At 48.0% G+C, this 16,477-nt stretch overlaps 1 protein-coding gene across 1 annotated transcript in view; it reads right to left on the bottom strand.

The window, feature by feature from the left end:
* Window positions 1-747: 747 nt before the first annotated feature.
* Window positions 748-16,477, bottom strand: part of SCNN1G (sodium channel epithelial 1 subunit gamma) — a 31,694-nt gene continuing 15,964 nt past the window's right edge. The window contains exons 7-13 of the mRNA XM_003734422.6: window positions 6,648-6,746; window positions 5,556-5,673; window positions 4,956-5,034; window positions 4,818-4,875; window positions 4,549-4,610; window positions 2,945-3,020; window positions 748-2,646 (exon numbers count right to left, since the gene is read on the bottom strand). Of these exons, the coding sequence (XP_003734470.2) occupies window positions 2,266-2,646; window positions 2,945-3,020; window positions 4,549-4,610; window positions 4,818-4,875; window positions 4,956-5,034; window positions 5,556-5,673; window positions 6,648-6,746 (873 nt within the window). The 3' untranslated portion in view covers window positions 748-2,265. The remainder of the gene's footprint in view (window positions 2,647-2,944; window positions 3,021-4,548; window positions 4,611-4,817; window positions 4,876-4,955; window positions 5,035-5,555; window positions 5,674-6,647; window positions 6,747-16,477) is intronic.

Here is a 16,477-nt window from a genome sequence, read left to right as displayed (position 1 = left end):
AGCCTCTGTAGCCCAATCCTCGCCTGCATTGGCCTGGCTCCTGAGCCCACTTCCCAGGGGAGCTCCCTCCAGTCTGGGGTGACCATGACCTCCTCCTTGCTGGCTGGCATGCCTCCTGGCAATGCTCTGCCCTGTGAGAGCTGGTGGAAACACCACGTAGGGCAGAGGCTTACTCTAGCCACAGGACTGGGGTCGAATCGGACCAGGGGTCCCAAGGTACAGAGAGGGTCCCTACGGCCCCTTTCTTTTACCAAGATTCTTGCCTTTACTAGCAGCCATTCTCCTGAAGGGATTAGTCCTAAAGTGTGGACCTTCTCTACCTGTGGATGAAGGACTTCTTTCAGCCCTAGAGCCAGGGTATTTAGCCTCTCGCTCTTCCCACCCAAAATGACATCAGCCCCACCCTTAAAAGGTAAAGACCAGATTGGCTGAAAAAGACCAGACTGGCTGATAAAAGGCACCAGTTCTGGAGTCAGACTGTCTGGGGTCAAATCCCAGCTCTGCAACCTCCTGGCTATGTCTCCTGGCGCAAGTAACTTAATCTTTCATGCCTCAGTTTCTCCATCCACAAAATGGGGTAATCATACCCATTGAATGTGCTCATCCAAGGGTCAGCACAATTTTCTGTAAAGGGCCAGAGGGAAAATACTTTAGGCTTTGCTGGTTTTGTAGGTCTGGACTGTAGCTACTCAACTTCTGCCACTGCAGCACATGAATGGGCATGAACAAAACTTGAACAAATGGGTGTGGCTGTGAAGCAAGAAAACTTTATTTATAGACACTCGCATTGGAATCTCATATGAGTAACAGAATCTTCTTCTTTTGCTATTTAAAAGCAAATATAAAAATTATTGGCTGGGCACAGTGGCTTGTGCCTATAATCCCAGCACATTTTTTGCCATGTTGCCCAGGCTGGTCTTAAATTCCTGAGCTCAAGCAATCTGCCCGCCCTGGCCTCCCAAAGTGCCAGGATTAGCAGCTGAGGTGGGAAGATCATATGAGGCCAGGAGTTCAAGAACAGTCTGGGCAACATAATGAGATCCTATTTCTACAAAAAGTATAAAATAAAATAAAATAAAATAAAATAAAATAAAATAAAATAAAATAAAATAAAATTCTTAGTTCATGGTTAAAAACAAAATTGGGTTTGCAGAACATCATTTGCAGTCCCCTGTGCTAACCTATCTAGGTGCTTAAAACAGTACCTAACGCTCTGTTCTTGGGTTGGCTTTAAATGCCAACCAGGGATTTAATACCTGTTAGCCACTTTCAGGTGGGAAGACATGAATGTGGTATGAAGTGGGTCATCTGCGGCAGCTGGCTTGTTTGTGAGGGACAGGCCATTGTGATGGGGGGGGGTCAGCTCTGTCTTGGAACAGCTGCCCAGAGCATGGCTTACTGTGTTATCCCTCTTCCCATCTAAAGTGACACGAGCCTCGCCGTTTATAAAGTACAGACATGAATTGGATGCAAAATCGTGGAGTCAGATTGTCTGGGTTCAAATCCTAGCTCTACTGCCTCCTCACTGTGTCATCTTGGGCAAGTAACTTAATCTTTCTGTGCCTCAGTTTCTTTATCCGCAAATTGGGATAATCATATCCATCTCCTGGGCCCACCGCTGCCCCAAAGTGAGGACACCCTGACAGAGTCCCAGACCTCCACCACTGCACCCTGATTCCCACAAACACTGCAGGGGCCCTGGGCCAGTTCTCTGCATCCTGAGGGCATGGAGGCCACCTTTCCCCAGTGTCAATGACTAAGAACAGTTTATTCACAAATGGCTCCAGCGTCGGGGCTGGCACTTTCTCCTCTCTTTGGCATCTGGCAGTAGCTGTCCAGCCTTGATACTCAATATCCTTGGGCTCTAGCCTAGGCTGTCAGTGTGGGTGAAACCCTCAGCCTGGAACTTTGGAACAGTCCTTCCTTCTCAAGACCCATGGAGAGCTGCATCAGTCCTCACTCTGGACTTCGCTCGGGCGAGCACCACTGCCTCGGCCCCCAGTCGCTAGTGATGTGCTGAGAGGTCAGGTCCTGGGATTTATCTCAGCCTGGACAGTTGTGAGTGTTGCTGCGCCGTGCCAGATGGGTCCTCCTGCACATGCCCAGGCCCCAGCTTGTGGTTTAAAGCAGGCTCTTTGGTTGGAGTCTCTGAAAAGCCCAGAGTGGGGCAGAGGGTTCCCTGTGTATCTAGGGGGATCCGGACCCAGTCCATACCCTTAGACCCTGGCTGGTGGTCCTAACTAGATCTGTCTTCTCAATCCTGCCTCAGAGCTCATCCAGCATCTGGGTATCTGTGAGCTGGTTGGAAAATGCCCTCTCCAAGCGCAAGGTATTGTATTTGGGGGGCGGTGTGCCGGGCACTTGGGTTCCTAGGGCTGGAGGAAGGTGCAAAGCAGAGTTGAAAGTGGGTAGGTCATTGTCTATATCCAGGGCTGGATTGTCCTGGCCCTGCGGGCTGCGGGGAGCTTCTGGACAGCAGGGAGCCTGCTTCCGGGCCCACCACTCCTTGGCTTTCTGCCACTGGCGGCGGGCAATGATGGAGAAGAAGTCGATGAAGAAGACCTCAATAATCTCGATGACGCAGACAACAGAGCAGCTCATCCACAGGCCCAGCTGGCCACCAAAGTTGGACAGAAGCATCTCAATCTGCAAGGAAGGCCAAGACACACCATCAAGAGGGGCCTTCCCCCAGGTTGGCCTCACACAGGGACCCCGATTACAAGGGAGCCACGGGCCAGCCCTGACCCTGCACAGGCCGGGGGGAAGAAGCAGGCAAGCTTCCTGTCTCCTCTTACCCTGCACATTCTGACCTGAGACCTGGCTGGCCTAAGCAGCCCTCCTACAGCAGGCTAGAACCCCCTACCCTGCCTCTGCTCCCCAAGGCCAGGCAGATGGGCACTCTGTAGGCCCAGGATACGTCCTGGAAGGAAGCCACTCTACTCACACTGTTGGCTGGGCTCTCCATGATGGATCTCTGGTTCAGGTCTTTGTAGAATATCAAGAGTTTGGCCAAGTCTGTCCTGCAAAATTCCAATAGGTGAATCAAGAGTCTTGGCATCTTACCAGATCACCAGTCCTTAGCCTGGCTGTCTCCCTCCTGCCCAAGCTTGCAGCACAGCCAAGGCGCTGAGCTCCTTGGGGGTATTGGAACCTGGCCCATAAGGGCTTGGTCTACACCCCAGAGTATATCTCCAGCCTGGATCTGGTCCTCAGGTCATTCATTCACTCAAGAACTGTTTCCTAACTTCCAGACTAAGTCCACCCAGCCATATTGTCATTGCACCCTGTTCTTCATTAAACATGGACATTTGTAATTGTTTGATTGCAATCTCAAGTATGTACAGGTAATATACACGAGCAGGTTAGTTGAGTATAAGGTATTATGATAATAGGCATAATGGCAATGAGCATTTATGGGGGACTTCCTGTGTTGCCAAGCACTGTTGTAAGAACTTTATGTGAATTAACTCACTGAATTCTCCCAACAGCCCTCTGAGGCAGGTATGTACATTTTCATCATCCTCATTTCACAGATGTGAAAACTGAGATGCAGATTGTTTAAGCAACTTGCCCAAGACTACACTGTTAATAATTGGCTGAGCCAGCACTCCAACTCATTTAGATCTGGCTTCAAAGTCCATGCTTTTAACCATTGCACTTAAACTGCTTCTTGATAGGATGATGGTGAACTGGACCATCCAAAGGAGCAGGTATTACTCAGCTGTTCAGTGCTACAGAACAATGGAGGGTCGCTCTTGCCAGAACTTTTGAACTTTCAGGAAAAGCTTGAAATAATGGGTTGCTTTCATGAGCCAGGTTTGGCCCAAGAATCAGTCATCAGCTTACGGCACTTGGTTTAATGGTTTGCAACTGCTTAGTCAAAGTCTGTTTTATCATTAGAGTGCAAGTACTTTGGTGGGCAGAGACCATGTTTGCTTGATGGTCCTGGTTCCCCTAGCACCTCACACAGCACCTGGCACCTAGGGGGTGCTCTATGAATGTTGGAATCCAGATTGGCTCTCACAGCAGACAGGCCCAGCAGTGGGCATGAGGGAGACGGTGATGGCTTAGATAAATGTGAGTTCACATGACATGATTCACAGGTGTGACTTCACCATTCCCAGCTTTGAGGAAATGAATGAGTGAGTGAATGAAAAGGAGAGTGGGCCAGGTGCAGTGGTTCATGCCTGTAATCCCAGCACTTTGGGAGGCCGAGGCAGGTGGATCACTTGAGGTCAGGAGTTCAAGACCAGCTTGGCTAATATGGTGAAACCCCATCTCTGCTAAAAATATAAAATTAGCCAGGTATAATGGTGCACAACTATAATCCCAGGTACTTGGGAGGCTGAGGCAGGAGAATTGCTGAAACCCAGGAGGTAGAGGTTACAGTGAGCTGAGATCATGTCACTGCACTCCAGCCTGGGTGACAGAGAAATACTCCGTGTCAAAAAGAAAAAAAGAGGATTTGGCCATACTCATACTGAAGCAACTGAGAAGGCTTGGGGCTGTGGCAGGCAGAGGTAGAGGAACAGGGTAGAGGAAACTTACTTGTTGAGCTTTTTGTTTATTTGCTGGCCTTGGTCCCACGTGAGAACTGGCAGCAACCACTTCTACAATGGAGAGAGAAAGAGTGGGCCTGAGGATGCCTGAGAGGCCAGGGCCAGCCTCCCTCCTCAGGCTCCCCAACTTGTCCCCCAGCCTCCACAAGTTAGCTCTCTTCCCCTTAGACCATGTCCCAGGCCAGAGGACACAGCAAGGATGTCAGTGAGGCTCCAGGCTGGGGGCTGGAGGGGGAAAGGGTAGGCAGAAGAACTTACCTCTGAAACCACAGATGGCCATTGTGCCAGGCTTGTGGTTAGTGTCCACTCCTTAAAGCTGAGGGAGGAGGAGACAGCGTGAGTATAGGTGGCCCAACCCAACCTAGCTGCCCGTCTCATCCCTTGGGGTCCACAGACCTGCAGGCTTCTTTGCATACAGACTGGCAGCCCAGCTCTTCCTGGACAAAGGCTTGATGCAGTTGGTAGTAACAGTACACTGAGGGACAAGGGAGAGGGCAGCATGAGCTTTGGAGCCACAGGACCCTTCCTGGGTATCCCTGGGTCACCAAGGACAGCCCTATAGTCTCATTTTAATGACCTCTCCTCCCACTTTCTACCAACACTGGCTCTCTGGAAGCACACATTGTGTTGTGATGTTGGGACAGTGCAGTGGTTAAGGATGTGAACTGAAGGTCAGATCGCCCTTGGTTTGGATCTGGCTCTGTTCCTTTCTGGCTGTGTGACCTTGGGCAAGCCAGTTAGCCTTTCTGGGCCTTGGTTATTTATTCTGTGAAAAGCTAATATCCACAGTTCCTACCTCCTGGAGTTGACTAAGGTGGTCAGTTGGGAAGTACAATTCAAGCCAGGCTTGAACAGAAGTAAAACTCTAGTTAATGGCTCTCAACCAATAACTCCTCCAGGCAAAAGGCAATGGGGCTGGGGCCCAGGAGTGCCTGTTGCTGGGGCTAGCCTGACCCTGGTCCTGGGGCACACAAGGCTGGGGCTGGTCTCACTTACTCCAGTTGGGGTGCTGCTGGTAGTTGCAGTAGTTGGCTTCGGGAGGTAGAGGCTGGCTGTACTGCGCACACCCACATTTCTCCACCATCTTTGTCTGGAAGCATGAATGAAGGCAGATCTGAAAGGGGAGATGTGGGGATGCCACTCATGTCTTTGCACAGGGATGCCAAGGAGTTCCCTGCACATCCCTCAGCCCCAAGGGTCAGTCTCCCCAAGGCTTCACCAACCACATGAACCTGCCCCTTATGCCAACTGGGCTGGACACGGTCCCGGAATTCCAAAGGGCTCAAACTGGAAGATGTGTTAAGAGTTTATTTATTATTAACATAATAACAAATTATTACTATTTATTATTCCGAGAGTGTAAGAGAAGGCAGAACAGATGGTCTCACTTAAGTGTTGAAAAACCAAATGCCTACAGGAGGCAGTGATGTAAGTGACATACTGGAGGGGTAGTGAGAACCATGGGAGCCAGAGGACACCTGCTTCGTTTATTGGGGTAGCTACCCCCACTGCAGGAAATATGGGCTCCATGTTGCCTTATCATTTCATTTTTCCAAGGGACTGGAAATCTAGATTTTCTTGTAAAATTCCCTGACTTTTAAACACTATCCAGGCTCTTGAAAAACCCGGATGTATGCTGCCTGGAAGGAGACTGTGAGCTACAAATTAGTCCCTAATCCAATCCCACCTCTCCCTGTGGTTGCTGAGGGGAACCCAGCTGGCCCAAGGCCATCATCGAGTGAGGGGCACCAGCAGGCCTGGAAGCCACACTGTTGACCCTTTGGCCAGTGTCTTTCCCAGACCTCTTCTCTCCTGTCCCTCCCCTGCCAAGGCCCATTTAGGAGGTGGGTCTGTCTCGGCTGTACATTGAGTTCCACGCAAACCTCAGTGAATCAATTAAGCTCTGGTTACAGACAAACTGCAGAGGACTGGAACTGGCTGGCATCATTTGTTCTTGAGGTCTCTGGATGAACCCCAGGGATCCTCACCCAGAGTTCCTGGTCCAAGCCACACCCCAGCCTAGATATAACTTTGTCTCCTGGGTCCAGGCCATAAACCTAGGGCTGGGTGCCCCTGTCAATCTGTTACCTGGAGCGAGTAGGCAGCGTTGTAGATGTTCCTGATTGGCACATCACTCCCGTCCTCCGTGCACTGACTGTAGGGCTCGCTCAGCTTGAAGGACTCTGTCTGCAATCACAGCAGCACACACTCAGCCCTGTCCTCCCCCAGTGCCCAGGCAGGGGGCTTTGTGAGGGGCACCAGACAGGGGACTTTGCAAGCAGCCCTTAGGAGCTGAAAAGCTATTTGGTCATTCATTTAATGAAAAGTTAGTGAGCACCTACTAGGTGCCCAGTACTGCTGTAGACACTGGAATCAGCAATGATCAGATATATAAGTTCTCTGCTCTCATGGAACATATCTTCCAGTGGGGTAGACAGATGGTCAGCAAGCAAATAAATAAATAAGATGATTTTGGATAAATCTGGGTGGTGTTTAATGAAATGGGGTAGGGAAAGTGGAGGGGTTAAGAGGAGATGGGCGGTTTTTCCCATAGGGTGATTAGGGAAGGTATCTTTGAAAAAGGGACCTGTTGGCTCAACATGGAACTGTAAGAAAGAGCTGGTCTTATCAAGAAGTGGACAGGAAGCTGGGCGTGGTGGCACACACCTGTAGGCACAGCTACTGGGGAGGCTGTTTCTGCCAAAAATACAAAAAATTAGCTGGGTGTGGTGGTGCGCATCTGTAACCCCAGCTAGTTGGGAGGCTGAAGTGGGAGGATCACTTGAGCCCAGGAGGTCAAGGGTGTAGTGAGCTGTGATTGTACCACTGCACTCCAGCCTGGGCAAGAGTGAGACCCTATCTTTAAAAATGAAGATGAAGAAGTGGACAGATTGGGTGGAGCGAACAGGGAAGGCTTGAGGCAGGAGGGGCTGGTGTAGCTGCAAATGGAAAAATAGAGAAATTGCTGGAGATAGAGTCAGATGGGGAGGTTGAAGCCAAATCATGCCCAGCTGAGAAATTTGTATTTCATTTTCAGAATGAAATGAATTTGCAGTTAACGAATCCACTGGAAGGAGGGAGGAGGGATTAGAACGAGCAGAGCTGGGCGCAGTGGCTCAGGCATGTAATCCCAGTACTTTGGGAGACTGAGGAAGGAGAATTGCTTCAGTCCCAGGTTTGAGGCTGCAATGAGCTACAACTGTGCTACTGCAATCCAGCCTGGGTGACAGAGCAAGACTCATTTTGAAAACAGAGAGAGAGACAGAGAAGAAGGAAAGGAAGGAGGGAGTGAGGGAGAGAAGGGGGAAGGGAGGGAGGAAGGACAGGAAGATGGAAGGAAGGAAGGAGAGAGACAGAAAAAGAAAGAGAAAGAGGGAAAGAAATAAGAAAGAGGAAAGAAAAAGAAAGAAAGAGTAACAGGAAGGAAGCAGGGACTGTGAGTTGCCTGGGATTCCCATTCAGGTGAAGGACCCGTCTTGTTTTTTGGTCCCAAAAGTTGACTTGAAAGATGTTGACTTTCTTAGAAAAAAGCCAAGGAAAGCTCAACAGAGTAAAATGCTACCCTGACCATCAGAGGAGGTAAACAGCACTGTCACCCAAAGTTAAAAAATCTTATTTGATGATTTTTTTTAAGAGATGAGGGTCTCCCTCTGTCACCCAGGGCAAATGGAGTACAATGGTACAATCAGGGCTCACTGCAGCCTCTACCTCCCGAGCTCAAGGGACCCTCCCACCTCAGCCTCCCCAAGTAGCTGGGACCACAGGCTCCTGCCACTGCACCTAGTTTCAATGATGTTTTATTGTGGATTACTAAATTTTGCTCTAGCTTAATATTTGTTGCTGCAAATAAATAATCCAGCCAAGCCAAACAAGCAAAAATGGGGGTGGAAGGAGGATAACATCTTCGAAGGGCAGCACCTCAATGGAAGATAAATCATGACCAGTTTCTCACAACTGTGTGATAGTGTGCTATGTGTGTCCACGTGCCCAGGTATAAACGTTTTTAGTTTTTTGGTTGGGGAGATGGAGGTAAAGAGAAAAAGGATGGCAGATTTGTGGGAGGGAAGAAAATGATTTTCTCTTTGAAGAAAGAATGAAAACTGGGGAAAAAGGAATTAAGAGGTTTGGCGCAGATGGAAACTGTAGCCATCTCAATGGACTATAATCCCTTTCTGTTTGTATTTTATTTCATCTGCTGACCCATTAGTCTCCCTCAATTAGCTGCAAGTACCTCCAGGGCAATTGGTGATGCTCATTTAAAAATGTTTAAACAGCAGAAGCAAACAAAGGGGAAAGTGTCTGTCTGGTCTCCCCTTTTCCTCAGGGTGCCTGTACTAACAGATCAGATCCTGCATCTCAGGCAGACAGACATGGACTCACACGTTCACTTTGCCCGGCAACCTGCCCTTCTCACTTATAAGAGTGAGCGTCTTTCTATGTCAGTACAGAATAAATAGACTAAATAGCTGGGTAGCACAAGCATGCAGGGCCTCTAGTGCATGCCAGGGCTGGGCTGGGCACAGAGGTGCAAAGATGTTGAACAGTGGCCTTCCTCGAGGTCACAATTCCATGCCATCCTCTAAGCTTCTCCAAGTAGCAGGATCCCTGGGTGGACACATTCCTATGCCCCTCCCAACCCCACCCACCTGGTCCTGTTGAGCTGTTCTCAGCATCTAGAGTGTCAGTTACAGGCTCTACCTGCCCTGGGTAGGAAAGCACAATACCCTGGCATCCAGATGAGGGGTCTGTCCACTTAGGCAAGCTGTGTGCAGCCAGTGGGGGTGGCTGGGGCTCCCTCTACCCTGAGAACAAGCCCATGGGCCGCTTCCAGGAAACCGATTATGAGAAACCATTTGGATTTCTATGCTTTCTGGGTATTCAATGGCCCTTCACTCTTCAACGATGCTTATCAAACTTGGAGCTCTTGGAAAGTTCAGGTTGTTTTCTGAAGCAATGGAAAGTAGGGCAAATGGAGCATATGTTCCACTCTGAGTGGGGTAGAAGTCTTGAGATTCTCAAAGACTCAAATACATGAACTTTAACAGAATGCTCTTCCCTCAGCCCCAGCTTTCAGTTTTCCAGAACTGCTGGCTTGTGGAGGCTTAAATTCTGATGACTTAAAATATTACATGAAATAATAAAATAACTGGACGCAAACTCAATTTAGTATCTGGTCTCAAAGAGGAAGAACTCATTAATATAATGACTAAAGAAGACATTCTGACTTCTGACCCCTAGGGACACACAAAAAGAGTGTGTATATGTGTGCATAGGTGTGAGTTTGTATGCGTATCTATGCATACACGTATGCATGTAAGAGTGTGTATGTGTGGTCAGGCACGGTGGCGCATGCCTGTAATCCCAGCACTTTGGGAGGCAGAGGAGGGTGGATCATGAGGTCAAGAGATGGAGACTATCCTGGCCAACATGGTGAAGTCCCATCTCTACTAAAAATACAGTAATTAGCTGGGCATGGTGGTGCATGCACGTAGTCCCAGCTCCTTGGGAGGCTCAGGCAGGAGAATCACTTGAACCCAGAAGGTAGAGATTGCAGTCAGCCGAGATCATGCCCCTGCACTCCAGCCTGGCAACAGAGCTAGACTGTCTCAAAAAAAAAAAAAAAAAAAAAGAGTATATGTGTATGTGCACACATGGGTGTGTGTGGATGTGAGTGGATTGTGCATGTATCTGTATGTATATGGGTATATGTGTCAGACATGGAGCCCATTTATATCAAACCAGGTACTATCTGCTTCTTTCTGAAGATCTTGGGGAAGGAGACAATTGCATAGGAATCCTTAGCACTCGCTCTCTCTCTCTCTCTCTCTTTCTCTCTCTCTCTGTCTCTTTGAGAGAGGGTCTCACTTTGTCACCCAGGCTGGGGTGCAGTGGTGCAATCATGGCTCTTGGCAGCCTTGACCTCCTGGGCTCGGGTGATCCTCCCACCTCAGCCTCCCAAAGTGCTAGGATTACAGGTATGGGCTGCTGCACCCAGCGAGCTCATTCTTTAAGGTATAAACAGTGCTAAGGGAAAAGGCCCAGATGGCAGCAGAGCCCGAGGGGCAGGGAGGTGACAAGGGGAGGGCTTTATCAAAGCCCCCACAGCTTCTGGGGTTAGAGAGCCAGCTCCCACCTTCTTGCAACCTTGAGACTTTCCAACCAGTATAATCACTTCTCATCTGAGAGATGGTCAGTCCAGCCAAGCTATTTCCAGACTGGGTGCCTATCAGACCATTGTTCTCACATTTCAGTGGTAACTCTTGTCCCAGCCAGTAATCCCAAGTCACCTTCTCAGAAAGATTGCCTGCCTTGCCACAGCTGAGAGGTTTGCAAATTCCCTTCCTCCTGTACCCTGATTTAGGGCCCATCACAGCAGTCAGCAGGCTGGTCTCCCAGGTTCAACTACATTCATCCTGCATTTCTCTTTTCATTATGTACATTTCTGGGTAAGACTTTGTTTGAGTGACAGATTCTCCCAGTAGTAAAAAGGACTTCCTCTCCCAGCTACTGAGGGCATGGGGGAGGAGTCTAGCAGCCCCAGTCAACAGGCCAAAGTGGCAGCTGGCCTGCCGGTAGCCCAAGTCTGACTCCAGGGGTGTGTGGGGACCTTTCTTTCCCTTGGTTTTCATGCTCTGCCCTTGTTTCTCAGAATAGACTGCTGCTTCTGCCAGGGACGGGACAGCAGAGATGGCCAGGGTGGGGATGGAACAGGTGGATGACTTTTTTCTTGAACTTGTGCAGACCTCGGGGGAGAGACTCTTTTTTGGGGGGAGGGGGGAGATGGAGCCTTACTCTGCCACCCAGGCTGGAATGCAGTGGCGTGATCTCGGCTCACTGCAACCTCCACCTCCTGGATTCAAGCCATTATCTTGCCTTGGCCTCTCAAGTAGCTGGGATTATAGGTGTGTGCCACCACACCCAACTATTTTTTTTTTGTATTTTTAGTAGAGATGGGGTTTCACTATGTTGGCCAGGCTGGTCTTGAACTCCTGACCTCAGGTGATCTGCCTTCCTTGTCCTCCCAAAGATTACAGGTGTGAGCCCCTGTGCAGGGCTTAGACTCATTATTGAGAAGGTTTTGTTTACTTTGGGTCTCTAGGCTGTCTTGGGGCCCCTCCCAAGACCTTGTCCTGATGGTCTCTTCTGACCATGGGCATAAGGAAGTTGAATTTTGGGCCCTCCTAGAAGGCTTCTTCTCGAGAAACCGTGTAATGGCCAATGGTCATTCACCCCTAAACAACCAGTAGCACCAAGCCGGCTAGCTAAGGGGTCAGGAATACGGGCTTGGGTCTGAATAAGTCTGAAATCAGATTCCCACTGTGCTACCTGGTGGCTATTTGATTTTGATTAAACAATAACAATAACAGGCCAGGCATGGTGACTCACCTGTATCCCAGAACTTTGGGAGGCCGAGATGGGTGGGTCACTTGAGGCCAGGAGTTCGAAACTAGCCTGGCCAACATGGCAAAACCCCATCTCTACTAAAAAGACAATAATTAGCTAGGTGTGGTGGTGCACACCTAGTTAGCCTGTAATCCCAGCTACTTGGGAGGCTGAGGTGGGAGGATTGCTCGAACCCAGGAGGTCATGGTGGCAGTAAACTCCCACCTAGGTGTCCCAAAGCACTAGGATTATAGGCGTGAGCCACTGCACTCAGTGAAAAAAATTCAGATGGCTTAAAATATTACATGAAATAATAAAATAACTGGAAGCAAACTCAATTTAGTATCTGGTCTCAAAGAGGAAGAACTCTCATTAACATAATGACTAAAGAAGAAAACAAAGATTTTGACTATGTAAACATTCACTATTTTGCATGTGAAAAAGTACCCTAAAGAAAACCACAAACTGGGAAAGATATTTGCAACATATATGGCAAATAATCACTATTCTTTATGTATGTATAATTATTAATAGTATATTTTATACATAATATACTAATATTGTATAATATAAACATACATTATCTGTGGGCTTATATATAAAATTCATAAAAGAGTATGGTGTCAAAAAAGACAAGAGCAACCTTCCCTAACGCCTCTTTTTCACTCAAAGTTGTTTTTCCTTCTCTTGACCTCTTTTCTTAAAAAGTATTTAATAATAGTCTCTCTCTCTCTCTCTCTCTCTCTACACACACACACACACACACACACACACATATGTAATTTTTTTTTGAGATGGAGTATCACTGTGCCACCCAGGCTGGAGTGCAGTGGCACGGTCACAACTCACTGCAACCTCTGCCTCCTGGGTTCAAGTGGTCCTCCCACCTCAGCCTCCCAAGTAGCTGGGACTACACATCTCTGCCACCACAGCTGGCTAAGTTTTATATATTTTGTAGAAATGGAGTTTCATCATATTGCTGAGGCTGGTCTCAAATCTCCTAGGTGCAAGTGATCCACCTGCCTCAACCTCCCAAAGTGCTGGGATGACAGGTGTAAGCCACTGCACCCAGCCGAGCCAATATATTTTAGGCACTTACTATATTCCAAGCACATTTCAAAGTGCTTCACATGTACCAACTCATTAAATTCTCACCAGCCATGAAGTAGCATCATTTTCATCATCCCTATTTTACAGATGAGATCACTGAGGCAGAGATTACACAACCAACTTGCAAAACTGGGGCTTGAATCTCAGCCATCGGAATTCTTAATCCCTGTTTGGCATAGACTGTACTTGTGAAATGAAGTCTGGCTATGTACTTTAGGATCAAAAGGTACAATAGGATTTGCAGTGATATGGAGTCTCCCCATTCTCCAGGGCCTGGTCCCCAACCGCACTGGGTGAGTGGTCCACCCTTGTTCACTTCCTCATTTCCCATTCACCATTCAACCCACTGTACTTTGGTTTCTGTTCCACTCCTTCCACTGAAAACTACGCTGGCACAGAACACTGGTGACCTCTTGGCTGCCAAACTCAGAGAAATACTTTTGCCCTCTACCTTGCCTGACCTTTCAACTGTACTTGCTACTTTTGGTCACACCTTCCGTGAAATTCTCTTCCTTGATGTTATCTGATGCCAACTCTTTCTGGCTTCTGTTCCTACTTCTCTGCCTCTCTTTCTCCTTTTACTTTCTGCTCAGCCTTTAAACATTTGCATGTTTAGGGTTCTGTCTCAGGCCTTGGCATTTATTTCCATGTCTACGATTACCTCCAAGATCTTCTCCTGAGCTCCAGGTCCACAGCATCTAATGAATGCTTTCTTTTCACCTAGACTTCTCAAAGCCATAATAAATTGGGTCTGTCCCAATCTGAAGCGGTCATCTTCTCCCCTAGACATACCCCTGCTCTTGGATTCTCTAATTCTGAGCCTGGCATTCCTCCACCTCCCTGCCCAAGCCGGAACTTAAATATCAATTTAACTTTTCCGGACCCTTCTCACTAATACTGGCTGTCACGCCCTGTTGCTTCTGTGCTGTAATATCCCTGAAATCTATTTCCTCTGCTCATCCCCACAAGCCATTGCCTCAGCTGAGGTTCACATCATTTCTTTCTAGAATTACTACAGATGTGCTGTCTCCAGTGTACTGATTATACTTCCACCAAAATTACTTTTTGAAAAGTTTCACACAGCTTAAATAAACTCCTTTTTGTGACTCCTTTGTAATTGCTATTTGTAATTCTTTGTCTGGACTGGCTCTTCCTGACTATTTGCCTGCACCTGCCCTTCTAAATTCATCATTTAGAAAGCCTTCTCCAGTCGTTTCTGTCTGGGCATCCATCCATCCATCCATCCATCCATCCATCCACCTACCCACCTATCCATCCATCCATCCACCTACCCACCTACCCATTCACCCATCCATCCATCAATCCATCCATCAATCAATCCATCCATCCATCCATCCATCCATCCATCCATCCATCCATCCATCCAACCATCCACCTACCCACCTACCCATTCACCCATCCATCCATCCATCCATCCATCGATCCATCCATCCATCCAACCGTCCACCCACTCATCCACCTACCCATCCACCCACCATCTATCAATATTTACTGAGGATCTATTACATTCTAAGAACTGAGCCTCGGAACCAGGCAGAAAAGATCTGTTTCCACACATATGGAAACTATTGCAAAGTTGTGTTACTTTTGTCTTTGGTCAGGTGTGGTGCGTCACGCCTATAATCCCAGCACTTTGGGAAGCTGAGATGGGAGGACTGTTCAAGGCCAGCAGTTTGAGACCAGCCTGAGCAACACAGCGAGACCCCCATCTCTACAAAAATTTAAAAATTAGCCAGACACAGTGGCATGCGCCTGTGGACCCAGCTACTTGGAAGGCTGAGTCAAGAGGATCGCATGACCCCAGGTGGCTAGGTTGCTGTGATCTGTGATCAGTGATCATACCTAGGCACTCCAGCCTGGATGACAGAGCAAGACCTTGTCTATAAAAACGCAAACTTTTGTCTTCCCTCTTAAAGTGAAGAGCTTTGAAGGTAGGAGCTCTGTTGGGTTCATCTCTTACTATTCAGTACTTTGGATACACAATCCCACAATGAATAAAGGAAGTTTTATTTGCCAACTGCCTGGCCAGCTGACAGCCTACCAGCTTCACACACCTATCAATCAATCAATACATAAATAAAATAAGAAAGGAAGGAAGTCGAGTTTGTTGGACTTTTTCTTAGTGACCCTCTGCTGACCTCTTCATAATCCCTGTTTTTTTGTTGTTGTTCTAAATGCTCATAAATCAGACCTAGAGCTGACTGACCCTGCTCTGTGGCTTCCATTTTCTACATCTCAAATTAGGTGTAGCAGAAAACTCACCCATGTCTTTGTTTACCCACCACTGGTAAAGAGAACATTTGCTTAACAATGTGGTGGCAATTTCCAAGCTCAGAGGAAGAAAAGAAGAGAGCAGAATTCCTTAGTTCTTGTTACTTTTGCAAGCTCTAGTAACTCACACCAGTTTGCAGACACTGTGAGAGGCAGAAAAGAGGGAAGAGGGCAAAAGGATAGGGGAAGGATATGCTACAAATCTTCGGTCCTTCTTCAGGGTGCAGATGAAACTGTGGGAAACGTCTGGTCAAAATGTTCACTATTGTGCTCTGAGGTTTTGCCATCTGCCAGTGAACAAAAGAATGAGTTGCCCAACTACTTAAGTGGCTGTCTCTTTAAAAAGAGTGTTAAGAGTGGAAGAGATATACACTCCGCCTGGTACACTCCTTGGTATGGTTGGTGTGGACACTCTCTTTAAATACGTCCTTTAAAAAAAATAGAGGCAGGGTCTCAACATGTTGCTGAGACTGGGTCTTGAACTCCTGTCCTCAGGCAATCCCCCCCTAACATAGCTGGGACTATAGGTGTTTGCCAGCGTGCCTGGCTAATTTTGTATTTTTTGTAGAGATGGGGGGTTTTTGCTATGTTGCCCAGGCTGGTCTTGAACTCCTGAACTCAAATGGTCCCCCCACCTCAGCTTCCTGAGTGGCTGGGACTACAGGTGCATATAGTGCACCTAACTAGCTCCTTTAAATGAGTTTTTTTTTTTTTTTGAGGCAGGGTCTTACTCTGTCACCACAACTGGAGTGCAGTGGTACAATCATGGCTCACTGAATCTCCCTGGGGTCAGGTGATCCTCCTACCTCAGCCTCCTGAGTAGCTGGGACTACAGACATGTGCCACCATGCCTGGCGAATTTTTGTATTTTTTGTTCTTGGTAAAGATGGGATTTTGCCATTTTGCCCAGGCTGGTCTCAAACTTCTGGGCTCAAGTGATCCACCCACCTTGGCCTCCCAAAGTGTTGGGATTACAGTGGGATTACAGGTATGAGCCACCTTGCCTGGCCTAAATGAGTTCTTAACAGTCATTCTGTGAAAGACAGAGAGAGGCAGATAGAATAAACAGACCCCAGGGGCTGGGCGCGGTGGCTCACGCCTATAATCCCAGCACTTTGGGAGGCTGAGGCGGG

This window comes from Callithrix jacchus, chromosome 12 (genome assembly GCF_049354715.1).
Source record: "Callithrix jacchus isolate 240 chromosome 12, calJac240_pri, whole genome shotgun sequence".
Lineage (NCBI taxonomy): Eukaryota > Metazoa > Chordata > Mammalia > Primates > Cebidae > Callithrix > Callithrix jacchus.
Note: the sequence above shows the minus strand (reverse complement) of the source record. Positions and strands in the feature narration are given on the sequence as shown.